Source organism: Rhopilema esculentum, chromosome 12 (genome assembly GCF_057945365.1).
Source record: "Rhopilema esculentum isolate cy_ngs chromosome 12, ASM5794536v1, whole genome shotgun sequence".
Classification (NCBI taxonomy): domain Eukaryota; kingdom Metazoa; phylum Cnidaria; class Scyphozoa; order Rhizostomeae; family Rhizostomatidae; genus Rhopilema; species Rhopilema esculentum.
The window spans coordinates 6,594,089-6,620,888 of record NC_142826.1 but is presented as its reverse complement, the minus strand read 5'-3'; the positions used below and the strand labels follow the sequence as shown (position 1 = coordinate 6,620,888).

Below are 26,800 nucleotides of genomic sequence, written 5' to 3'. Positions count from 1 at the left end.
AAGTTCAATCGAAGCTATTTCCGAGAGATATATTGTTTATTAACTGCTGCAGGGATCACTTGCGTGTGGCTGAGCAAGGTAATTGTAAACCAAAATTGTAATTGAAAACCAAAGGCCGACCCTTATCGATGAAGAATCCTACCACTACGTTGCAGATCATACCATAACTTGTTGCTGATGGACGAACTTGTACCCTGAAACTTGCTTGTGTATTCAGTATTTCACCAAAACCTCTTGCTCATGGAATTGTACTCTTGAAAATTTCCTGTTTTGTCAAAATCACACAATAACCTGTTGCTGATGGATGGAATTTTACATGATGGATGGAAATTGCCTGTCCATTCTATCTGGTTTATTCAATATTACAACCTGACTTGTTGCTGAGAGGGACGAACTTGTACTTTGAAAACTTGCCTGTTTATTCAATATTTCACCAAGACCTGTTGTTGATAGAAAGAATTGTGCTCTTAAAAATTTCTTGTTTAGTCAATATTACAACATAACTTGTTGTGTATAAAATAAAATTCAAATTGCATCTTGCAATTTGCCTGTTATTTAATATTACACCATAACTTGTTGCTGATAAATGAAATGGTACCCTGAAATTTGCCTGCATTCAATATTACACCAACTCTTTTTTTGATAAATGAAATTGTACTCTTATATTTCCTTGTTTATTCAATAGTACACCATAACTTTTGTTGATAAATGAAATTGTACCCTTAAATTTGCTTGTTTATTCAATATTACTCTATAACTTTTGTTAATACATGTATGTAATTTGCATTGTACCCTATGCAATGCAAATGTATTGTATCCCTGTAATTTGCCTGTTATTCAATATTACACCATGACTTGATGCTGATAATGAAATTGCACTCTGGAACTTGCCTGTTATTGGATATTTGACTATAATTTGCTGATGGATAGAATTTAGAAATGATTTTTAATCACACTATATATGTAGCTTCCACACAGCCAACCTTCTCAGTGCAGTTTGATTTCCCCAGGGCTTTCGGTTGCCAGGAAAACTATGGGGTTTCTTAAAAATGGAAGACCAAAGTTATAGGAAAGCCCTTGATGTTGGGCTTGGACTTAACTTGTTGATGTTTATGGCATGTTACACCTTAAATACAGGGGTCAAAACTTTTTGTATATGCTAAACAGTACTATCCTTGATACATTTGTTTTAGATATGTAAAAATTAAGCTTATAAAATTGAAGCTAAGTATAAAATTCTGAACCAAGAAACAAGCATCCCACAATTCCCTGTATCATAAACAAGGGAGGGCCTACCTATCACTGAGGGCTTATCTTGCCTAATTCATCTTAATTCAGAAACATCATCAAAAGTCTCAATAATTAATAGTAAGAGAATGGATATTTCTTAGCCCTTGCTGATTTGAATAAGCTGATTTATCAAAAGTTTAGATTTTGAAAAATATTTGTAGATATAATATTCTCTCATCTGCAATGTTTTCCAGTATGATTAGTAGTGTTTGTTGGGGGTTTTCAAATGCACAATTTTTCAAAAACATTGTCCCAAAGATATTTCCAAAACACAACATTGGAGAATGGGGTGGAAAGAACATTTAGATGTTGAAGTCCTTGACATCATTGATTGCGATCTAAACAAGAGCTATTTGATTCAATATACTAAAAAGGGCGTTACCCCCCTTTTCCGAGCATCTATAGGGTGTGGCTGTGTGTAATTTTCCTGGGGGCTATGCCCCCAGACCCCCATCCCCTTTCTCTCCCATACAAAGCATGACCATTGACTTAAGGCCAGCTTCGCCACTGACCATTGACCACAACATCGTTTCGTGTAATAGATTTTTATATATCAACATTTTACAAATCCCAAACGTCACGATTTTGCCTCCAAAGGGCCTAGTATATGCAAAAGCTAACTTTGCCTATCTGGGGTCTTTACTCGGGGTGCATGTGTATAAGATTAGGAAGACCATTTGCCTCCGACTCAGTCTACAGATTATCGCCAAGGCTTTTTACTACAACCATGCACCGATAGAAAAGACAATAGTCAACAAAAGCGCTGCTAAATTAACCAACAGTTTCTGTAGACTGTGAAATAGCAAAGTCATCTGTAACGTTGCATAAATAGCGAATTCTGTCGTGAAAGTTTACATAAATGGCACCCCAGAATTGAGTCATCTGAACCTTTCATAATCACGTCACTGAAAGGTTGTGTATCTGATTAAAAAAATTATTTCAATGGCACTTACATTATATAAAGTTGTTTGTTTTTCCTGAATGCATTTGGAGGTATCTTTTTGATGTTTTTACAATCTTTTATGTATCTGGAAAAAGACATCATATTCAATTTCTGTTTCAAAGCATTTCAGAACAAATAATTTTAATTTACAGTACATTAATTATCGCTGTAATCACGTCATATGAAATTGTTAGATATAGCTAAGGCAGCCGTTTTTTGCAAAGCTTTGCAGAGTTAGGCAGGCAAATAAGTGACCAAGGGGAGGCCAGATAGAGGACAAAGAGGCCAAAAGTGGCCAAGAAGAGGCCAAATGAGCCTAAAAGAGCCCTACAAGAGGCCAGTAGGCCGGTAGGCCGGTAGTTAGGAAAGTTACGACAAGTGTTGTAAGAGTAGTGTTAGTGTTTTTGTAACGCAATCTTCTATACTCTGCGAGTTCGAAGAGTGGATCATCTAAAGCAAAAGGCTCGAAAATGTGATGCAAAACCATTTTAAATCTTTATTAAAAGAAGGCGATGCTACGTTAATATACAATAAATTTATGATCTGATCCTGAGCCTCTGGTGGTACAAAACTTGAAAATGGTTTTGGAAAAGGCAAACATTTGAGTAAATTCTTAGGACTCCATTGGTAACACTCTCACTAGGCGAGCGGCACTGACTGGTCAACCTCAACAGTCGTGTGCTCGCGTTTCTGATTGGCCTATTTCTATCCACAACTGGGTATATATATTTCCTAACGTAGAGTTTTCGATCTATTTTCTGACGTTTTAAACTCTAAAGCGTGTCAAAAGCTTTAGTTCACTCAAATGTTTGCTTTTTTCAAAGCCATTTTAACAGAGGGTTGCTAGGTTCTAAGTCTCTTTAGGAGGTTTGTTGGTTTTTAAAAAGTGACAAGGAAGTTTTGAAGCAGGGATTTGATTTGAAAAGAACGGGGTATGCTTCAGCTTTTCAATTTTATGTAATAGTGAAGTCTGAGTTTTAAACAAATATGCTACTGTTTTACTGACATTAAACTCTACCAATAGGACTTGCAAACCGAATTATTTTTAAAAGAAAAGAGAAAAAGGCTCGATTTTGATAATACAAGATTTGTGGTGGGTAGATGGTACGGTTCAATTTAAAAAGAATTGCAATTGCAGCTGAATACTTACAGCTCATGTAAGTTTACCATTTTACCAAGTTCATTGGGGTCAATACTATCAATATTTGCAGCATTAATTTCCCTGCAAAAGAGCATTTTCCTATTACTGACTGATGATATATAAACAAAAATGATTTAACCTGAATTGAAAAACCTTAACCGGAGGAATTGTTCTTGAAGGCATGAAAGGAGGGGGGAGGGGGAGAGGGGAAGGGGGAGAGGGGAGGGGGAGAGGGGAGGGGGGAGGGGGGAGAGGGGAGGGGGGAGAGGGGAGGAGGGGGAGAGGGGAGGGTGGAGGGCAGCATGCGAAAGGGATAAAATAAAATCTTTAGGGAGCTGATATCAATATTTTGTTGCTATTTCACAAATATTGGTGCTCTAACAATGCAATAGCAAGTATGTGCTTTTTCCAGCACAAGCGTAAATTAGTGCACGAGTTTCGGAAAGTCTCGTTGTTTGAGTCCCAACAAATTTGCAACAAGGGCCTAAGACTTACTAAGATAAAGGAGGTAGAGAGCCTCAATCCCACAAGATCCCAATTGCATTACCAATTGATTGTGAACTCAATCCCACAAGAAAGGTAATTATAATGTAACTAAATTATGGGTGTGGCCATAAAGTGCAACATCCTGAGCTGCACCAATTCCATCCAGTCACTTCCAGAGTCTAGGTTTCTTTATGTTTGAAAAGTAAATTTGTACGCAGCTGGGTTTATGAAACTTAAAGGGAAAGACGTCAGAGATCTGAAACGTGTGGTGGCCGACAAGGGCCAACCCAAAATCTATTTCAAAATCTCAAAAAACGTTTTAAAATCGCAAACAATATTTCAGAATATCCAATCATATTTCCAAATCCCAATAACGATTTTCAAATCTCAAGGTATACTTTGCAACTCCACAGAATTTGTTTGAAAATCTTGAAATATACTCAGTACAGCGCCATATTTTTCGAAGACCCAAAACTTTCAAATCGCGAAATAAATTCCAAAATCCAGCACAAAATGGCGCGTGCATTCTGTCCAGCTTGTGGTTCAAAAGTAAGAGATGGGGACCGATTTTGTATGCTTTGCGGTGAGATGATCGAGGAAGTTAAAGAGTCAGCTAATAGGTCAGCTACAGTTTCGCTTGCGTCATTCATTGCTGAAAAAACTGAAGAAAGGGTATCCCGTTTCGAAAGAAAAAGAAGGAACGATGATCCTGCAAATGCAGCCAGGCCGACCAGGCCTAGGACAGGTGGCCATGGACAAGGCAAAGGGCAAACTGTCCCACATACTGTACAAAAATGAGTTTCATCTGTTGTATTATGGCCGCAATTGAAGCAAAACATAATGCAAATGACAGTTGATGTGTCCGAACAGTTGAAGTAAAAGAACACTCAGGATTTTTGAATCTGGATTACGATTTCAAAATATATATTGAGATTTTGAAGTATTCTTCGGGATTTTGATTTCAAAGTTGCAATTTCAAAATATATGTTGAGATTGTGAAATATTTAAGGAACATGTACTACGATTTAAGATCATTGTGAAATATACCTTGCGATTTAAAATCATTTTTTGCGACTTTGAAATAGATTTTAGGTTGGCCCTTTTCGGCCACCATAGAAATGCAACACTAAGTTTACGCATCGAATATCAGAATTTGGACGACTGATCTTTTGATTATGATGAAGTGACGCATTACATTTATGGAAACACATCCGACCCAACGGCTTTCTGCTTGCCACTAATTCCACAGAAAATGACAAAACTGAAATTGCAAATTCTAAAAAAAACTCTTGACAGCAGAAAACGCAGCGGGCGGGCTTGTTGTGCAAGGAAAGTTTAGTTCATCGCAAGATTTGATAACCATGCTTATATCAAGTAGAAAGTTAAGAGCGGAATGCTTGAGTATGGTATATGCCAGATATGCCACAAGTAACAATTTTATCAGGCTACAAAATCTAACTCAATTGCAAAATTTCAATTAATCAAAACAAGGAGATCGGCCATTTTCACGTTAATCTTAATTCAAGGGCGTTTCAAGGGGTCCCCTCTAAAGTCCCCCCGCTGTTGATAAACATTTCAGCTGTATTGCTCTCTTTTTCCGTAATCGGAGAAGTTTCGAAAACCAGTCTCAAACCAGTTTCAAGGCTGAGTCAAAGAGGTCAATGGCTGATATTTGGAGACGCTTGAGCCTCTTTGCTGGTGTTGTATTTGTTTTAACAGCTAAATAGACCCAACGGCACAGGAGATTTTTGTAAAGTTCACAACCACGTTGACTTTCAACCGAGAAAGTTGTTGTCCTTTGGAGAGCGTTGCAAATTACACAAAATAGAACAGCTTGTTAACTTTTTCATAAAAATGATCCACCCAACAGTTTATGTGTTAGTAAATGATCTAGCCATTTGGTGAGATCCTCAAACCGCCCGGAACCTCTTTCAGGCTATCATTGGAGTACCCCCCCCCCCTCCCTACTGGGTCCTTGCATCTAGCCTTGCGTTGGCCATAAACTGTTCATAATTTTTGCCTGTCTGGGCTTCTGGGACTTACAAAACGTTAGAAGCATGCAGCAGACTATTCAACTCTCCCTGCATAGCCCTAGGCTTTGCTTGCTTTTCCCAGCCTCCAGATTTCATAAGATTTCCTCCCTGTTTCTTCCTTCCATGTCTTTCAGCAGAGGTATTCTTGAGAAAAATTATTGCAATGGCGTTCTTCATGAAAACATTTTTTTGTGCTTAGGAATCAATAAAAAACTCGAAGAAAACCATTATGTTGAAATTTCCTATCATACTTTTTGTCATTAAATGTTTGCTCAGCATAACTTTGTACAGGTATGTTGTTTATAAATTTAACCTAACAATATTTAACTCGATTCAACAAATTCCGCGAATCCCCCTGTTTTTGGCCAAATTTCCCTGCAAAAATCTAAAATCTCCAGTTTCTGATAATTACTGTTTGACAGGTCTGAAGCAGAATTTTTCACAGATGAACGTTTTCTTGCTATTTTCAGTAGAAAATGGAGTGTTGGGTCCCATTTGCGGATAACTGGGCGAGCCATCCTTTATCTACCGAAAACTTCTCGTTTTTGCAATGGAATCTTTTATCGCGATCTATCTTAGCTTTGGTATAGGATATGTTATGGTTCAAACACAGGATAGAAATTTTGTGGTCCAGAAGTGTGGGCCTGCCTCAAGATCTTGTAGTAACCTAATTGAATTGTTTTCTTTCCCGTGTCGTTGGAAGAAATAGTGACAAAGGTCGAAAAAGACACTGATATACATATGTTTTGTGTCAAATGTCACGCACTGATAACATGATTGTAACATGACATTTTATACTGTACAAAAGAATAGAAACTTCTTGAATGCTTTAGAAAACCCAAATGTTTAACAAAACTTAATTTGTACTCACAGCTGTCTGATGTCCTCGTACGATACATTGTCAGCTTTAAAATCGTTGTTGAACAAAAGTTGTAGATCTGGAAATTCCGGGCTCTCGTATGATTTTTGATTTTGATATACTCTTGAAGATTTTGTTGTTACACAAATGCGAAATTTGTCTGCACAAACTGCTTTTAGCAGTGCTATCTGCGACGCAGAGACCCACAGCAAGAGCAGAAATACAGCAGAACCTTGACCATTCATCTTTAGACCCGACAACATCGAGTGAATTCCTACAGCAAATTTAGTCCATGGACCAACGATCGTTCTCTTTGCTCCTAGCGTGGAAGTGTAAATATCAACAGTTGTGTACAATATACTACAAATAAAAGAAAGTCGTTTGTCAAAGTTTCTGGGGATTGGTTTCAATGCGTCCCTGCATATTGCATCAGGAAGTAGGGTCGTGTGGTCACAGCGTAGGCATTAGGGCACAGGATATCACGTGGGGTCAACATGTCGAGTGGTTGGATGCGACGGCCACTGGCTCTGACCCTCAAACAATCTCCGACAGTATTATAATTTATAATTATAATTATTATTAATGTTATTTTGTTGTTGTAACTAAGTTAGAGGTTATCTTGGCCTAGATACCTTTTCAATAAAAAAAAAAGTTACAACAATAAAAGCATTTCAGCCGTCATTTATGGTGATAGAGCCCCTGGGTTGCAAAAGTGTTCAAGCTAACTTAGCCTAAAAATCTCAAATTTTCATTATTTCTTCTTGATTAATATTGTTTTTTGAGTAGTGAAAGGGAATTAAAGCTTGGGGTAGCGGGGCTCTTAGAAAAAGTTTTCTATAGAAGTAGAAACCTTCTGGCATCAACAAGGGGCTCAATCCTCTAAGACTCTGTGCTCTCCCTCCAGAGCAACATCTTATAATTTGTTGACCCCGTTCCTGATTTGCTTTAAATAATGCTTTATGAAGCCTTTCTTCAGAAATTGACTTCACAAATAACATACCTAATACAGGCCCGTCGGAACCGGGGGGGCGGGCTGGGGGGCTGGAGCCCCCCATTAATTGTCAAACTGTAGTATGTTTTCTTTATAACAGTGTACTGAATGAGAAGGAGAACAATGGGCAGCCCCCCCCCCCCCAATATGAATTTCGTTCCGACGGCACTGTAATATATAGAAAACCAGAGGTAATTTCAACAATACAATGGTGTCAGAGCCTCAGTGAGCCCAGTGACAGAGTGGGTCGGTGATAGACAGAGTAGTGAGGTCCATGGGCGTAGCGGATGGTGAACGTAAAGGGGGCTTAGTGTGGATCTAGCTCGAATATTACTGCTTCATTGAGATACAGTTGCTCGAATAGAGCTTTGAATGCAATAAATTCCGTCTGATTAGGAGGCTGCAGCCCCTCAAAGCCCCTGTCTCCTACGCCTATTTGATGCAATGATCGGCAAGGATAAAAAAACAGGGAAACCAAGACACTGAAGAAAAAGAAGGGGGCAGGGAAAGAAGAGGAATCTTCAATAAAATCTTTGAAAGGAGAGTCACGAAGGGGGTATTGCAAAGCGGAAAGAAAAACTTGAAAGAGGAACTTGTTTATAATGTTTCAGGCAAGTTCAAACAAAACAATTGCCCTATGGATGGTAAAGCAACGTTTTCTAAACATTGGAGCTAAAGATGTCACCGCTCCGGGGTGGCTCCTGACCTAATGAAACTTGCAAGCTGTTCTTGGAGTAGAAAAAATACAAATTACAGGAATTCTAAAGAATTTTCATTCAATTAATACACAAGACAAAATACAAGGAAAGGTTTCTAGCCATACCGTCCAATTCTCGTTCTTTCGGCGCTGTATAATTTAGGCCGTTCAGTCCCAGAATACTCAGTATATCATAGAGCTCTTAAAATGTGCGGATCGCGTGATATGATTTGGATTTTTGCTACCTTAACTGCAATCCAAGTCATACAAATTTTCAATTTGATACAAGCTTTTTTTAAAAGGACACTTGCCTCGCATGTTTCTTATCATTCCAGCTTATCATTTGCAGTCACAGACTTTCCAGCAAAAATACTTGTTGCTTGCTATTATTGAATAGAAACTTGGGACAGAGGGCCTAATGCATTATGTTTTTGAAAAACAAGCTGACAGAACAACCAGCTTTCCCCAAATTCAACCACCTTATTCGTGTAATGTTTGAACAAAGATATTGAAGCAGTGAAAAAACCGTGGAAGCCAAAGATTTCGCTTTATTTTAATCAGTATTCTTGTAAAAAGGCTTTGCTTTGCTGCTGAAACTGACTTTCCCATTAGAATGTGAAGCAAATATTGCAGGTATCATAATTGAAAATAAATAGAAGAAATTTTGTTGATAATATTCGGCAAATTAAGCTACAAAAAAGATATCTTTGGGTAACACGAGGTCCTTTTGGGTGCGCAAATTTGTCTTCCAAACAAGAAATTAGGCTTATTTGGCCCAACCGAAAGAGATGGGACTTTAAGACACATAATAATCTTTTTTTAAGGACAGCAAGTGCGTTAATGAAAGAAAAAGGTCATTCGCGTCTTATCTATTTATAATAGCTTGCAACAGAGTTAAAGCAATCAGTGGCAGCTCCAGTCTGGGATAAGTCGGGGGACAAAAGGTGTGGCAGGAGCCACGCCCTTTGGACCTCGTCGCTTTTTTCCCTGTTTGAAACACCTCTTGTCTCCCAAGAAATGTCATTTAAATATGACGATCTAGATAACGTACTAACCCCCCCCCCCCCCCCAAAGTTTTCTCATCAGGTTTGCAAGAATCTCAAGGGCCAACTTCCTAAAAAAATGGGGGGGGGGCTAGTCACCCATTCCCTAGTCCCCCTATTCCCTCCGCCACTGATAAGCAATACCACAAAGTAGAATCTTACAAAAGAACATGCTGAAATATCCATCTGAAAGGAAAACTGCGCCTGGTCTACATGGGTATGCATATTACCACAATAAGAAAGTCTTTAGAAGCAGATTCTGTACACAATACAGTCGGAAGGAAATTTATTATCTGGGGGAGAGGGGTGCTTCCTGCTCAGTACGCTGTTATAAAGGAAATAATAAACAATCATTTGCAGCCATCCTATGCAACCTCCCCCGTTTCCAACGGCTCTGATTATGTACTGTAGTTAGGGGTCTGGAACTCAGGCTATGATTCTACCGCACTTTACATATGCATTTGTTTGTTAATGACTTAACTTTAAATTCTATTAATGGCTCTCAAAATATAACGAGATGTTGTGGATTAAAAGTTTTTCCGTTCTAATCATTGAAAGAAGAAAGTTGATTCAATTGGCAAAACAAAGAAAATGAAATAGAGTTAAATATCAAAGTATCAAAATAGTGAGATTAGTGACTTCTTTAAAAAGAGATTTAAGACACGTCATAGTAATCATTATAGCCAGAACGTCATGCTTTTTAGCAAAAATGTCATGTTTTATAGCCAAAATGTCGTCCAGTTTTTCAACCGTATACTTAAAGCTGAGCTAGACACTAAACCATTGCTCATAAAAAAGCCATTTACACGAGTGTGACGTCAGAATAGCCTGCTTTGTAGGCTAAACAGAAACAAAGTAATAAGAAAATGAACGTTCAAAAGGTAAAGCAAATAAAGTTGTTTCCTTTGAAGACATTAACATGGATCTGTTCTACCCATAGAGCTGGGTAATTTGTAACTAAAGGCTCTAAACATATGCATAATGTTGACGAAATTCTCCATGCAAGTGGGTCTTGTCATTCGGAAATCTTGGTTGTGCGAAAACCATGGCATTTATATTTGGGCTGGTCGTAAAACTCCGCTCAGTTTCAATATTGCATGGTTGCAGAATCATAGAGAGTGTAAAAAGGAAAATAATAATTACATGAAATTGAAAATGAATATCTTGATTATGGGCACAAAAGTCAGTATTTTATGCCGTTGGTTTTTTCAGTTTATTATCTTCTTCTTAAAAGAATTTTTTGTTATCAAAAACCGACTGCAAAAAAGAGGGATTTTTCTATTTTTTTTAATTTCTAATGGAAATTAACACACATAATGAGAGGGACTGAACTATTTAGCAATTATTCACAGGGTTCTACAATTCTTTAATAGAAGGGCACTGCTTGCCCCCACTGGCCCTCCTGAAAGCGAACAGTAGGGGCAGCTGCCCCTGCAGCCCCTCCAGGGTTGGCGCACCTGACTAGAAATATTAACAATCTTCAAGTAAGATTTACGAAACCCCAAAACACACGATTCTTTTTTAATATGAATAACACGCCTTTTGACTATAAAAGAACTTGCGTTTATTCAATATCTAAATTGGCTTCTTACCGCAAACAAAGCAATAATAATAAGCCAAGATCGCAAAATGGTCCCATTAAAAATTACTTTCTTCATCCTAAACCACCTCTAAGCAAGACAAGAAGCGTGGAAAGCCATTTTCTACATTAATACAATATTTGGTTGCATTCAAGAATACTCAACAAGTTATTTCAATAATTTCTTAGCAGCTAAAGCCAGGTGCAGTCTAAAAGAAATTGTCGTCAGCAACTGTGATGTTTGTTTTCTTGCAAAAGAAATCGTGGGTCTTTATGGGTAACATGATATTTTTGTTGCATGTTATATAAGTTAAATATCTTTAAAACTTACAAACTACTGGTTTTGTTGAGCAAACCCATTCAAAATCCTCTTTTAAGTTTATCCTTCTAATTTTAGTTGACTTCAAATGTATCTTTTAGAAAGAAAAGCAAACAGTCTCGAGTAGGCAAACAAAGGCAAATTTTTCCCATTAACATTTCCAGTGAAACATAAGAAAGCTGAACAAATATGTGATAAAAGCTAATAAAAGAAGCTCACAGTTTTCCTTGCAGCAAAAAAGATTCATCCGATTAGCAATGAAACTTTTAATCTCCTTGTTATACTAACTCACAATTTGTTATACATGTCTCAGGCGTAAACAAACATAATATTTTGTGGCTCTACTTTTTGACAAACAGTAGCACAGGTGAATACCTAGAACATCCCCAAACAAATTTTTCCTTCTATTTGAAAAAAGTAGCAATGTAGCCTGTATCATAAGGCTATCATACAACGTTTCCTTCTGTTTTTACACTGGAACCTGTTTTCATACGATTGCAAATTTAAATTAAGTTTTTCTGCTTTTCACTAAGCATGTAATTTATTCAATAGTATGTAGCTAGAGTGGCCACATCCGCAAAAATCGAAACAAACAGTGGTAATGAGGGCCATCATTCTATTCATTTAAGGCTACCAGCAACCATCAGTTCTATGCAAAGTGCCCCCAGCTTTTGCTAAACTGTCGGTTAAAACACAGTTTAATGCAGTTTTTTCAGTAAATGTTGTTATTTGTCGACAAATTTGTTTGTTGGTTTTTGCCTTCCCCCTCCTGTAAAAGGGATTTCCGCCACTGGTTTCACGAGCTGGAATTGCATAGAAACAACAGTAAAAAGATCAGTATAAAATTGCCAGCACCTGAAAAAAGATTGCATACACTTAAAGGGTCTCTCTTATTATGAAATTTTGATATGAAAAACGTTGCCATTCATGCAAAAGAACCTCGCTAATTTCTATACTGAAAAAGCTTCAAAATTGTAAATCTAGAATATATCTACCTTTGACACTATTCTCATAACAGAGAGCTATTCACCTTGAAACGTAGTTACTTTCTTCAATGTTTTTTAATTTCCTATGTTCCAAACGTTTATTTTTATATGTAAATACCTAATGTAAAAAATGCACAAAGCAGAAAACGCAATGCAGTATACGTAGTTGGTAGTGTCATTGAGCTTCGTGAATATTAGCATATCAAAAAATTATGTCATTAGAGGGTTATGATGCCTCAAAGAATAGGATTTGTTAAAAAGAAACGGTGAGGGGGGGGGGGGTGGTTTCGGAACATATGCTTGTGTCCGAAACTGTGCAGATGGAACCCACCTCAGCAGTTTGGAAGATTTCCCTCCTCACATTTGCTTTTTAGCTATACCTTCAAACGAAAAATGTTGCTGTATGGTAAAGCATGAAAACGATTGGAGGAGAAAAGTAGGTATGGGGTTTGCGTGGTTTGCGTCAAAACAAACCTTAGATTACATTTGTTCTGGGACTGGAATTGAATGAACAGGATAACTACCAAAGGAAGAAAAAGACAGGAATTGGTACTTCACCACTAATTGTAAAACAAATTGGTTGATTAGAGGGCTGCGACCGTGAGATTGTAAACTCCATCTAGGACGATTTTAACGGCTGTTTTAATGGCAACAGCAGTGCGATGATGGCCGAAATAAATGCCCGTTTCAATTTAGGATCACTAAACACAAATCGTTTTGATAAATGTAGCACATTCGATGGGCATTGAACTCGGGTCTAACTTCACCCAATCATAAAATTTATTGCTGAATGCCGGTAGTTGACAAGTTTTCTTTGTTTTGTGTCAATTAATTAGATGCCTGTGAATTACCATAGCTAACTAGTAGTGCATGCTTACCTATACCTTCCCTGCTTCATTCGCCTCTCCACGGACCATCACTTCTACTGATAATTGGACTTAAATCTTTTACGACCAACTCTTTTGGCCACGAAATGTCATGAATGTATTACAGGAGACAGAAAAATGATTCATAGAATTACATAAAATGTGCTGTTTTCGATTATAGTGGATAAGACTTCATGAGCTGGCGGAAACAGAATTGATAATGCAAACTCCTGTAAACTACGCGCAGTCAGATCACAAAGAGCATCTTTAAAACAAACCGATTTAACAATTATCCATTTATTCCCATCTTTCTTTATAGAACTGCTTGTCAAATACCGCGGCTCAAATCCTACAAGACTTAAGCATTTCTCCCGAAAGCTGATTTTTCTAAGCAATGATAAATCTGGAATACAATTACCTCGAAGTTATTGCCAAGCAGCGGTGGCTTGCGTGGACATATAAATTCTTGTCGGCGTGTTCGCTGGCATCTGAAAATGGTGGCCTTCTTCAATTTGTTGTAGTTCTCTGAAACCGCGATTTAACGAGGCTTCTTATCAGAGGAAACTACAAATAAGTACTTGTTTGCATATCTATTGTGTTTATTGTTATTAAAACCTCGGTTACTTTCAAACGCCTTCTCCACCGCTTATAGTTTATGTGCATCACGCATCAATTTCTTCGTGCACTGATGCGACCCACTGGGAAACTGAATGGGCTTTGAATGGTTTACAGAACCACTGGAAGTAGAAATTCGCAAATAAATGAATTATATTGATTCGCTTGTTCATTGATTTCTATGAAGCGGAATTCTAAATGAATGGCACCACTGGGGGAAATTTCAGCTTTTTTCAACAAAGTTAGGGTTTTTTTTCAAAACGATGCACAATTTTGTCTTGCTGCTTACGTCATAAATTTTTAGGCCCAACTCAGTGTTTATATTTTCTTTAGCACAAAAAGAAAGTATAGAGAAAATACAAAACAAAAAATGATGGAATTATATTGATCTTCGTCTTGTTTTGAACATATCAGAGGCTATCATTAATATTCATCAGTTTTCACCCATGATTGTCGGTTTTAACTCGACGGAACATCTGACAATATAAGCCGCATGTGAACATGTCATTTGAAACTCTTTAATTTTTGTGTACCTTCCTAGTGGGCGATAGCCTTTTCGTTGCCTCTTTTCTCAATATGCTACTGAGCGAGCAGCTGCCCATTTACAATATATATCGCACCATGTACCAAACGGCTGACACAATCCAGAGATTTTGTATAAGACTTGAGTTGATCTTTTCCTATCCCTTTATACAGTTTCCGCCTGAATTCACCGATCATTCATCTAGCAAAAAGCAATCGCCTTACAGAGCCTTGTCAGATTTAATCAAAATATGACACTGCGAGACTTTCTTTCGTCTTGTCTAGTTCACAGATCTCCGAATTCTACCATGAAGACTTGAAGGAATCCCCAAGCAGGGATTTTTTCAAGCACAGTTGCCTATCCCAATGTTCGTTTTGTCTATTTTTCAAGACAAACAAGACATTTCAAAGTCAGAAAACTAACACTCAAATCAGAGAAGTGACTAACATTGACAGACACTGGAATATCATTCGTGCAGTCTTATTAAAAGTTAGCTGGGTATATGAAGAATCTACTTGAATTTACAGAGTTTTGCTATCAAAGGACGATGGACGTCCCTTTTGACAAAGAGAAAATCCAGAAAAGAATCTCAAGAAAGAGGCTTGCAAAGCTGCTTGCCTTGGACATTCAATCAGAAAGCAACGGTTGAAGTAATCAAGTCAAGAAGGGAATAGATAGTAATAAGAATAAGGCAGCTTACAAGGCAACAACAAAAGCCTACTATTAAGATAAACCGTAATTGTTTTGGCTCAGATCAGTTTCACTAGCATATTTTCAGAATGGTAACAAGAAGTTTCAAGATATACCTTGGCTGTGAAAATCAGCATTTTGCTTTTCTGCTTTAATTCTGATCAAGCTCATGGTCAAACCCAAAAATAAATGCTTTTGTCAGTAGAATGATAGGCTGCTGTCCCCTCTCCCCTCCCATCCAAAGGGATTTTCTACCTACGTTGCTAGAACAAAGCAAAATGGATTGAATAGGTCATCTTTCAAGATAAACAGGTGCGAGGAACAGGGATGAAAATTTTTGTGTAATTTGCTAAATTTTGTGATCAGTAGCAACAAAATAATGCAGCAATTTACTTTATTTATCTTTTTATCTTCGTAACCTCGAAGCTAAAAGCTATTTTTTTTATATGGGTGTTTCCATAGTTTGTGTGTGACACAAAAATCCGAGGAATTCAATAAACCAAACATAATAGAATGCCGTCTTTAAACTCAGATATGTATGAAAAACGTAAATTGAAGACACCCAGTCCTATCTTTATCTTTCTTCAACTCTATCTTTATTTGTCTTCAGTCCTATCTTTATTCAATCAAAGAATTGATGGCAATCATAGGCGAAATGGTTTCCAGGAACCATCCTACGCCCTGTCTGAGAAGATACGCAAATTTTAGTAGATAAAAACTTTCGTTGCTATTGATTGTTTATTTTGTTTATAATGATATCTTCAGGACATGTTTACATTTGTCAGTGCTTGATATGTACTTGACTGCTTGACAATGTTTGCTTATTGATACGATTTCTGCAGCTGCCTGTTTGATTACACGATTCTAATAACAAGCAAGATAAAATCTTTTATAGAACGAAGTGTCTACCCTTAGTTTGAGTAAACTAAGGTAAATTAGAAAGTCAATTATAGCTCTAAACAGCATGTTTCCAACATAGTGGAAACATAATAAACATATGTTTTTCCTTCTCTGACGTGCAGACCTAACTCTATGCATATGCAATGGTGGCGCAATAACTAGGTGGACAAAATTTAAGATTCAGGCCATGCTCTTTTCTGCAAGAGTATGCTCTTTTACCAACAGGGAACGCCATTACGCTAACCTTAACAATAGGGTATAGGGATGACTAACATTTGGTTACGTAAAAGGCAGTTTCAAAAACATAGAATTACAACACGAAGAAAAGTTTGCCAAAACATTAACCACCCACAAACATTTTCTCATCGAATCTAGAACGAAATACAAGACCGATCCGGCCGAGAACAGCTTCTATCTTCTATCAGCTACTTGTAAGCTTCTATTTAAGTGCACATGTTCCTGTTAGGTTAATTTGTTTTGTCGTTTTGTGCCTTTAGGCAACTTCAATGTTTACTTGGCTTTCATTCGTGCTTTAAAATTTTTGTGACACCACGCATAAGAAACATAAAGTGTGGTCTAATCAAGAGAAATGGCAAGGGAACTGCCCGTTAAGCACTGCAGTGTCAAGAAAACCACTCTTCAGGAGCCAGTTAGAAACAAACAAAAATTTAAAGTAGTCATATGTTGTCTCATATAGCTCGGAGACGTCAGGAGCGGGGAGAGCTTGGGGCATGTACCTTCCCAGTAACTTTATACTATTTCGTTTATAACTGAATACTGAATGGGAAACAACTGAATGTGTATGCCTCCCTTCCTCTCAGCATACTGTTAATGAGAATGTTTGAAGCATTTCTTGTTTTAGAACATAACAGCGTAATACGTATTTGAAGCAAATTGTTGAGAGATATTTCTAAATATAAATACGACTTTTGAAATGTGCTGCAAGAGGTAAAAGTAAATGTAAAAACAGACATATCAAAAGAACGATTATTCAAAATTGGATTGAGTCGAGTACTGGCATCATCTTCCCCAATTCATGGACAAATTAATCCAGATAGCTGACTTATTTTGTCTTGAATACCGTAAATTTTCGAATTGGACCCCTCCATTTGATAATTTTTGCCATCTGAGGTTGCCTATATGGCGTATTATTGAATTACCACAACAAATTCATACTTTCGATAGTAATTAATTAAATAATCAAAAAGAAATTCCTTCTTTTGATAATGTCTTCTTAATGTCTACAATAATTTATAAGCCCCCCCCTTGTATAAGCCCCCCTCGAATAAGCCCCCATCTAAAAGTATCCAAAAAACAAGCTCCCAGGGGGCTAATTCGAGGATTTACGGTATCTATCGAAAAGCAACCAAACCCCTGATGATGTGAAAGGCAATCGGCAGATACTAAAATGGCTTGAGCCATCTGTCAATCAAAATTGGCCAATCAAAAAGCCTAATATCACATGCGTTTATTTAATTGGCTAATGGTAGATTGACAGAAAACTCAAGTCATTCGTTTGATTAGCTGATTTGCTGTTTTTGAATTGAATTGGTGTTAAGATGAGCATAAACCAAACAAAGCTGACCCTTTTAGTGCAACTTTTTTGATAACAATTTTGTGCGAAACAGTGAATCTGCAAAATATATTTACTGACGTACTTTGCATGGATACGTTGTTCAAACAAGGCGGTAGCATGGCGTCCGTTTTGCAAAATTTGTTCTATAATCGGTGAGCATCGTTGTTTGTCTTAGATACATAAATATCTTCAAGCAGAGACACAGATATGTATTTGCTCTCTGTGCATAGGATTCGTGTAAATTAGAATGGTTGCAAATACGAATGCTTCTGACATATCATGAAGGTAAAACTTAACCTCTCTGTTAGAATAGTAAAGATATTTTTGGTGAGAAATAATTTCTGGACCAGCAGACCCTTCAACTGACCAAAAAATGGCACTCGTCGTGTTTGCAAGTTATACCTGTAGCGGTGTCAGCTACTGCATTACCACAATTCGTGAACTTGTTGACGAAAACATTGCAGCCTTTTTTATGCTGACAGAAACAGTCATTATTTCTTTTATACCTATATGGCATTTAACTAAGCTTTGATGTGTAGAACAGGAAAGCTGCAAATTGCTCTTCTGTGTTTCACTGTAAATGCAATCACCAGGCAAATGTAACTCACTTTTTGTGCGGCATCAAGTTCTTTGCAAGTCAGGGCTGTTAGTCAAACAATTGTGCAAATTGTGATACCCGCATGAAATTTCGCAAGAAGGGGCAGTTTGATACACTGAAAAACATAGGATATGGACCCCAGCTGAAAATCACCGTTTCTTAGACTTCAGCTTTTTTTAGACTGTGGTAATTTGTTCCAAGCCCCTGACGACTTTATTACAATCTCTTTTCTGTAAGTAGGTACAATAGCGCGAAACTTTGCAACAAGGAACAGCTTGATACGCTAAAAAAGATAGGATATAGACCCCAACTGAAAATTGCCTCTATGTGCTATTATACTGGGGTGCTTTGCCCTAAGACTCCTCTAACGAAATTGGCTCGATATCTTGCTGTAGCTAGGTACAATAATGGAACTTTGCAGCAAGTGGCAGTTTGAGACGCTGAAAAAGTCCCATTGTTCTATTTATAGAGTGGGGTACTTTGCCCTCGACCTTTACAGGCGGTAATATTCAATACGTGCCTATTCAAGAGCACATTACTTTTGCGTACAAAGAATCCATAATTAGGTCGAGAAGCTTGGAAGGTTCTAAGTGTTTTGAAAGTTTGTACTAGAACTCCTAACATTTTTGAAAAGACAAATACTTTCTACCTTACGTTTTTTCATTTTCTGTGACCTTTCTATACTAAATATTTGATATGTGACTAATAACTGATTGCAATTAATATTTCATTAAAATCTAATCAATCCAAGCATTATACATCAAATTGACTTTTGACTAGTAATACACTTGTGTCATAATCTATCTTTGTGGTTTTGATATGAAATAATCTAGTATTAATCAATTAAACGGTACAACTATTTTGAAATAAATCGATATTTGTATGACGTGTACTTATTATGCCTTTTTGGGACAAACTCGGTCTACATGCCATTGAACAAAATTCATAGAGCCATTCCGTATTGTCTTCAAGCGCCAAATTGTGGTTCATATTATAAAGAGCCACTTTGGCATGTAGAAAAGGATTGTTGGGAAATATATACAAATGGTCTAAAACCTGTTGACTAATGGTCGCATTAAGCGTTGCAACTTAGAACTGTCATACTCTACACAATCGTATACACTTCTGCCTTCACGTCATGAAGCACTATATGACAGACCAATAAACAGTAATTCAAAATCGTTTAGACACAGTAATACTGGTTGAACTTGGCTATAGGATATGAGAAAGTCGGTTGAAATATTTTTAAACGAGAGACAAATTGACAAGCAGACTACATCCATCCTACATATTGCCTTGAAACAAAATTTTGAACACCATACAGGCCGTTCAAAGACAGGAATAAATTCTTTCCTCTATTACTCCAAGTAACTTTCCATGGTACGATTGTGATCTGTAGCCCACCAAACGGATGCATAATCTATTGAAAATCCAAACGACGTAACCATGCAAGATGTTTTGCCCATCTGTCCTGGCCGTCTCGTTAGGCGACGCTTTTCTCAAAGATAAAACGAGATATTTTGAAATTCTTCAGGCATCACCAGCAAAATAACGCATTATCTCTAATCGTTTAATTCTTGCAAAGATGTCAAGCCTGAAATTCTATGCGTTAAAAGCTATTCGATATGATGTTGCTTATAAAGCTAGCAGCGTCTGTATGATAACCTGCTCTTAAAATGCAAAGTTTCACAGGATTGCTTGATGAAGAAAGTTATATGAGTTTAAGGACTCAGATGGAATCAAAAAAGAGAACTTAGGAAAAAGCACATTGCTCCTTTCTAGGTTTTGTGAGTCTCTCCAAAAAGTCTCTGACGCGTGAAAGATGTATATCAGCTTATCACTTACTCTAACACATGCAACTAAAACTCTTTTAGACAGATGTTTGTAATTAGATAAATTACAGACACAAACTAATAAAAATTTCATGATGTGATTGAAACGATACCAAAACTCAGGCCCATTATATCTTTGCTATGATTGCAAATTTAGATCAGCTGAAGATGATCTAATCTTTGGAACATAATCAGTTTAGCTTCATCATCATTCGCATTTTAATGATGGTGCGATATGTCGTCAAATTCTAACATGCAAAATAGGTATGACAATGAATAGTCAGATCATGTATCGTCATTTGGACAGATAATGAAATTTGTTGGAAATTTTGCATGACCTAAGAAATAAAGGAACAGATGTACGCACGAGTCTTAGAGACTCAACGGACAATTTAGGGAAATTCACCAAGAGCCGCACCGCAAGGCAATTCTCTCATACAAATTATATCATTATAAATAGGTTAGAAGAAACAATGAAAAATTTGTATAGCTTAAATCAAGAATTATTGGCACTTGAATACAGCGACGAATAATTGACACAATATTTTTAAACATAGATGCAAAGAGAGATACGTTGGAGCCGAAGAAATTTTTTTAAAAGAGCCAAAGACAAAACACACTAAAACCGAAAAGTAAGCTATATATGAGCACGTTATAACCGATGTTTTCTCTAGGTAGCGTAGGTAGCGGGGTATTTAGGGACCTGCGGATGCTCCTCCGTAATTTTATCATAACGATCCCCACCTCCTTTTTTGATCGAATTATATATATATATATAAAGTGCACGATACTCAAGTAGAAGAAGGCAGATACTCTTTAAAGAAATAGACATCAATTTGATTTTTTGCGCTCTTTTCATTTTCAGTGCAGTGCTAACATGTTTCGACCGTTACATGGTCGTCTTCAGATTAACCCAGATAAATATATATATATATATATATATTTTTCCTTTTCATTTTATCAATGCTACCCCTTTCCCCTTGCAAACCTTCCCCCTCCCTTTCAAACCCCGTGCCCTTTGAAAAAATGTTGATCGTTCGGATCATAGATAGAAAAGAAGGTAAAACAGAAAGTATGCTATATTGCACTTTCCAAAGAGCTAAAAACAAAGAACAAAACATTTGTAAATCATCAAAATGCCATCATCTTATAATCGAATCAAGCTATATATACCAACATCTAAAAACCAAAAGTGTTTGGGAATTTGTGCGCTTCAGCTAACGTCATACCTACTATCGGACACCGGACAACTACGAGACTGAGCGAGACATGTGTCTTAATGGCTAGGCATGTGAATGTGAACATTATGGAAACCACTTCGAATTAATGACTAAGAACACACGAAATGACAACATGCTATTGCGTCTGCCCCAACGGTGCAATTATTTTTTTGCTTAGGTGAAATTTGAATTACGCAAAAAGAATGTTTAGCACATAGAAGACAACCCAATGAACTCCTTTAGCAGAGGCTATAGCTGCATAAGTTATCAAAGAATTTTTAATGCATGTCAAGGAAAGTAAGATTGCTTAAAGAGAGACAGGAATGAATTTGCCTTGAAAATTAAGGTTGATGTTTCAAGATTTTCAAAGTGATTGCAAGTATCAACCTTAAACTCGCCTCATTTGAGAAGCAAGTAGCAATTATGATGCCTTCAAAATTTCCTTGGTTAGGAATTAGGAAAATACGTAATAACGATTATCTTTTTGGGTAATGTGGTTGTGGTAAGGGAATTGAAAGCTTGTGTCTGCACGGTGAATACAATGTTTCATGGTAAATTCAGCTTTTTGTAAGCATCATATTCTACGAAAGATAATCCCCGAAGAAGTTTTCTTTTCTGCAAGAAGGTTGTAAATTTCCATTAAAAGTTCTCACGTATAAATTTTTCAATTTAATTGGAGCTTTAAAAAGATTAAAGAATTGAACTGAATTGCTTCTAAATGGAAATATTTTTTCTGGTAAACTTGAAAAAATTGAATTGAACTGAATTGAATGAATTGAACTGAATTTAATCGAGGGTGCCAAACCTCTTTATGAAACTATTAGTAAGGAGTAGATAAAACATGAAATTGGTATTCTAAGATATTCTGATAAAAGTGGGATATGCAGCAACTGCCTTGTTTTAAAACTAAACGCATAGTAAACCCATTTTCTCCGATTTCTACTAGCATTTATTCATTTTACTTAACTGCTTGCCTGTATCAGAATTTATGATTGACAAGATCACATTTTGAAGGCAGAGAACTTGATTCAAGCACGCAAATGCATGGCGCAAGTTCTATGGAGGATCTGTTTTGCATTTCGTATAAATTAAACGAGAAAATGTTGGGAGAGGGGCAATATTTTGCAAAATATTCTTTGTTATGTAACTGTATGATGTTAAAAATACCTTTACGTAAAAAAATGCTAGCCATGGGCGTTCCCCATTGCAGAAAAGAAAGCACAGTGTAAAATTGGTTGTTTTGTTCACCCCGTCTAGATTGCTGCAATTGTTGATTGCCCCCTTGCAGTTGCAAAAGTCAGCAGATTTTTATTATTTTGCTATTTTTCTTGGCACTTTTCCCCCTTCCCTGCAGCCCTTCGTCGTCTTTGGTCAACTTACTCTCAACAGCTGGCGCGTGACTAGTTCCATTTGCTCTCTGATCAGAGAAACGACCAACTGAAACCATTTCTTTTACATATATCAAACAAAAACTCTCATAATATTTAAACCGCTACGTACATCAATCTCATCATGTCTTTAGATCTTAAATAATTCAAGCCTAAAATCTTTGACTTGGTACCGGATTTGGTTTCAGATATTTTATCATCGAAGCAGTGACTTCTTGCACTTAAGTGAGACAAAAAAGATTTCAGGCCTTCAGTCCGGCGTAATATAGGCTATATTTATCGTTAGCAAAAAAGTTTTCCTTGATATCATTGGTGCTTTGGGAGTCCAGAAAGAGGCTTTTTAGGCAGATTTTCTGCACCACTTCTCAATTTAGGGCCTGTCTAGCCAGCCTAAGTGGGCCAGCTTGCCTGAGTGAGATTCGTGCGTTGTATACATTCTTTTGTTATTCCAAGTTTGAATAAAAAAAAGCGGGCTCAGACAGCTTATGTGTATTTCACGAGAATAGTAAATAGGATTCCTGGGGTGAATATTATCCATGTAAATAAGGTGAGATGTGCTGGCCAACTTAAATGGGATGAATATCTATACGTGGAAGAAGTTGGAGCCAAACTAGTTCACCTCTCCGAATCGATAATAACTGAAAAAAATAAACCTCAGAATAACGGAGAAAATTTTATTAAAAAGAAACCATTGTGTTTGCTCAAATGAAATGTAACGAGCCAATCCATCGAATCCTTTCGATAGATTTCCCAATCGCATCAAATTTGATACATCACATCAAATTCCGTTTTCCGCTAAGATCTTGTTGTGATTATTTATGTGACAAAACAGAAGCAAGATCTTGCTTACAAGTTCTAAGAGGCCAGCCCACGTGAGTTGGATGAAACAGTCTCTTGTTTGGACGATCTCACCCTTAGGAACAATCCCATTGAAGCGAGATGGCCATCCCCATGTAAAAAGACTCTCAGGCACTAAGTTACTTATTTTGGACATTCTAAGTTGGCAGTTTTGACACATTGAACTGCCATTAAATAAATGAGAGACGGTAAAGGTGAAAAAGTTGCAATATCCTTGTATCTACAATGGAGAGCTTGTTTACCAGTCGCTAGGCAGTAAATCGGTATGGCCTCGTGTATGGCGAGCGGACACGTTTATCGAACACACAAAACAGCATTTTTGGCAGCTCTTTTTCTCTTTGCATAAACATTGATACCGTAAAAACTGATAGTTTAATTTAGTCAATGTGTTCATCTTTTCTTCAGTAGATTGCCTCAAGGGCTTTGCTTCTCCTATGCAAATATTTCTGTTGGAATAGTAATAATGAAGGAATAATCAAATGTCAGTCAAGATCTGTTTATCTTTTACGCTATCTCAGTCAATAAAAGTATAAAAAATATCCTTATGCTATAGGTCAACCTTTTTCAATGAATCTGACAGATTTTGCATTTATGTACAGACGCTAGTCTTCAACCTCCTGTCAAGTCTCAAAACTTAGAGCAGACTATCATATATCACAAAAACTAATGTTGAATGATTAGAGCGTTACAAACAGTGTTCTTACATGTTTACCAATCTTTTTACACACTAAACTTGCTCATTTTCAGCTTACCTATTAACCTTTGCCATGAAAATGGGTTTTCGATCCCACGGTTTGCTTTAACATCAAAAGTAAATGATTTCAACATTGTTTAATTTCTTGTGGATTTAGAAGAAAAACATCATAATGTTCGTATGCCGAAGAATTGTGTTAGTAACTGTAGCAATGAGCTACTCGCAATTCTCTCGTTTTAATAGCCACCTTTTGGTTTCAACAGAAAGATGTCGTCAACATATCTTATCATTTGGATTCTAATCAAGGTAAGCCTAAAACTATTTGCAAAAGATAACATCAATTTGTTCATGTTGTTATCGCAGATGATTTGATAATTTGATCAGAGAGATACACCAAGTTGCAATGAAAACATAGTTAAATTGCATGCTAATAAGAACGCGAGCAAATTACTGAAGAACCCGTTGAGCTGGGCAGCCTCTGGTCAAAAAGGCTTCAGACCAGCGAAACTTCCTTCCGTTATCTATCATTCAATACAAACTTTCTGGTCACCCCTTTATCCGCCAGCAACCACAAACTTTCAAGACCTCCAAGTCATAATATAAAGTCTGGAACAGCTTTTGAATGACTATTGCAGCTAGAAACAAAGCCTTTGGTTACTTTCTCCATAAACGTTTTGATTGTTATCATCAAATTAAAATGCAGAAAAGCAAGCATAATTTATAGCGATGCTGCACAGCATGGAAAGAGTTATTAAAATTAAAATTTTAGAAAGAAACCCAGTTTAATCAACCGAGATACTTACTAGCTACGCGCTTATGTCATATGCAGCCTTCACGTTTCTTGGCAGCAACAAAAGTGTCCTTCGTTGGCGAAAATTGCTATTTATAATCCCGAGCAGCTGCGTAGAGCTTGAAATTTTACATCCAAACAAGGTCTAAACATGCATAAAGGGCTCCGTCGCAGTCATCTTGCTCTAGTCACCTGTTCATAAGTGCCTTTTCAAATTGGCGTGGCATCTACCAAAACATTAGTATTAGCCTTAAAGTGCTGAAAATTGGCTTTAGGTGGCGTTGTAATATTGTACTGATTAAGCTAAAAAATTGTGTTCTCGCCTAGAGTATCACATGAGGGATGATGAGCGAGCAGGTACTTGGTGTGTACCTGATTTATAATCAAAATAGAAAAGATTCTTAACAAGTGCAGTTAGCTCTTTCCAAGATAGTCAACACTGTTGAGAGTACTACTGCTAACGGTACGCCCGTTTAGACGCGAAGATTTTTTGGACAACATAACAGACCAAAGTTAGAATCAAAAACCTTAAATCCCAACCTTTTGTCTTATCTAAGACATGCGCATAAAACGCTAACAATCACATAGTAGAATGCAACGGGTGAGACAGCCGCACCAATGTATTACAAGTATAAAGGTGGTTTGGTATAGCAAAAAAAGACCCTATTACCTTGAAATGTTACCCTTTGATCTGCCTGTATGGGTTCATCATGCCAGCATAAATTATTTCATATCGTTTTGTGTTTTGTAGATTTACGATAAACGACACAATAAAATTGAAAAGTTGAAGAAATGAGCTAATTACTGCTGCTATGAAGTGCTTGCAGCATTCTCATTTAAAACGCCGCGAGTATCAAACCTTGTGAGTTACACGATGCCGTATTGGGTTAACTTTGGACAGGACTTTAGTTACACGGCATTTAGGCCAACCGAAGGGTTGCCCAAATGGAATAAGAGTGTCCCCGCTCTGCAAGGGAAAGTGACTTACTCCGCATTTCAATCCGAAGTTGTTTTCGCTCCAGAGTTTAAAAACTGATTGTCTATGTATTGAATTGTCATAATATTGACGTTTCTTGCTATTCGCCGTGCGCAGCAGTCTGGCGTCGTGTCACAGGGACGCAGAAAAAAGTGAGATGTAATCTGGCGTCTTATAACTTAAGCCCCGTTAAAACGCTCACAATCAATCAATATTTATTTACTCGAGATACCTTTCAGCACAGAAATAACTTATTTACAAAAAAAATAACTATTAAAACGAAAAACTATTTGCATATTACTGCTCTACCAAGGGGTCGTGTTTGGGACCTGTGAAAGGTTCGAAAGATACTCTCTAAAACCTGTTTTAAAACGAGCGATGGATTCTTTTTCTTGAATGTTGTTAGGGATATCATTCCAGTTTTTGACACCAGAGAAATAGAAACCTCGCTTTGTATACTCTAACCTAACTTTGGGAATTTGTAGGTCTCCACGGTTTCTGGTTCTATATTCTGAAATCATTGATCTTTCAGTGAATTTATGGCGAAGATTTTCGGGACAGAGGTCATGCAAGATTCTATATGTCATGACTTCTTGGTCAAAGGAGATCAAGACTTTACAGTGAGCCATTTGCAAGTCCATCCGTCCTTTTACTTGGCATTCACAATTAGCCTTTTTCCCTAAACGTTGCCGTTGTGATGGTTTGGTGTTGGAGAGAGCACTCCAAACAATGTTGCCATAGCGAAGATGGCTTTCAAAGAGAGCTTTGTAAACTTGATCAAGTTTCCTTTGCGGAAGGATGTTGTTCAACTTTCTTAAGGAGCTCAAGCCCCCTTTCAGCTTGTTTTTAATAGTTTTGTACTGCTCTCTCCAATTAAGGCTTTTGTCGATGTTGATCTCCAAGTATT

General features: G+C 37.2%; 1 protein-coding gene and 1 long non-coding RNA gene across 5 annotated transcripts in view; one reads left to right on the top strand and one right to left on the bottom strand.

Annotated features, from left to right (window-relative positions):
* The window catches only part of LOC135681725 (follicle-stimulating hormone receptor), a 33,260-nt gene extending 7,999 nt beyond the window's left edge, over nt 1-25,261 (bottom strand). Inside the window, exons 1-4 of one of the 3 annotated variants that reach the window (XM_065196317.2) lie at nt 24,931-25,261; nt 6,765-7,071; nt 3,384-3,455; nt 2,244-2,318 (exon numbers count right to left, since the gene is read on the bottom strand). In XM_065196317.2, coding sequence (XP_065052389.2) covers nt 2,244-2,318; nt 3,384-3,455; nt 6,765-7,015 — 398 coding nt within the window. In that variant the 5' untranslated portion in view covers nt 7,016-7,071; nt 24,931-25,261. Of the gene's footprint in view, nt 1-2,243; nt 2,319-3,383; nt 3,456-6,764; nt 7,072-13,245; nt 13,632-13,651; nt 20,699-24,930 lie in introns of those variants that run through there. The other 2 variants (XM_065196316.2, XM_065196319.2) reach the window with 2 other exon arrangements.
* LOC135681729 (uncharacterized) overlaps nt 1-26,800 on the top strand; it is a 71,629-nt gene that overhangs the window by 34,949 nt on the left and 9,880 nt on the right. For both annotated transcript variants that reach the window (XR_016144475.1, XR_016144476.1), the window contains one exon: nt 24,391-24,433. This is a non-coding gene — a long non-coding RNA (uncharacterized LOC135681729). The remainder of the gene's footprint in view (nt 1-24,390; nt 24,434-26,800) is intronic.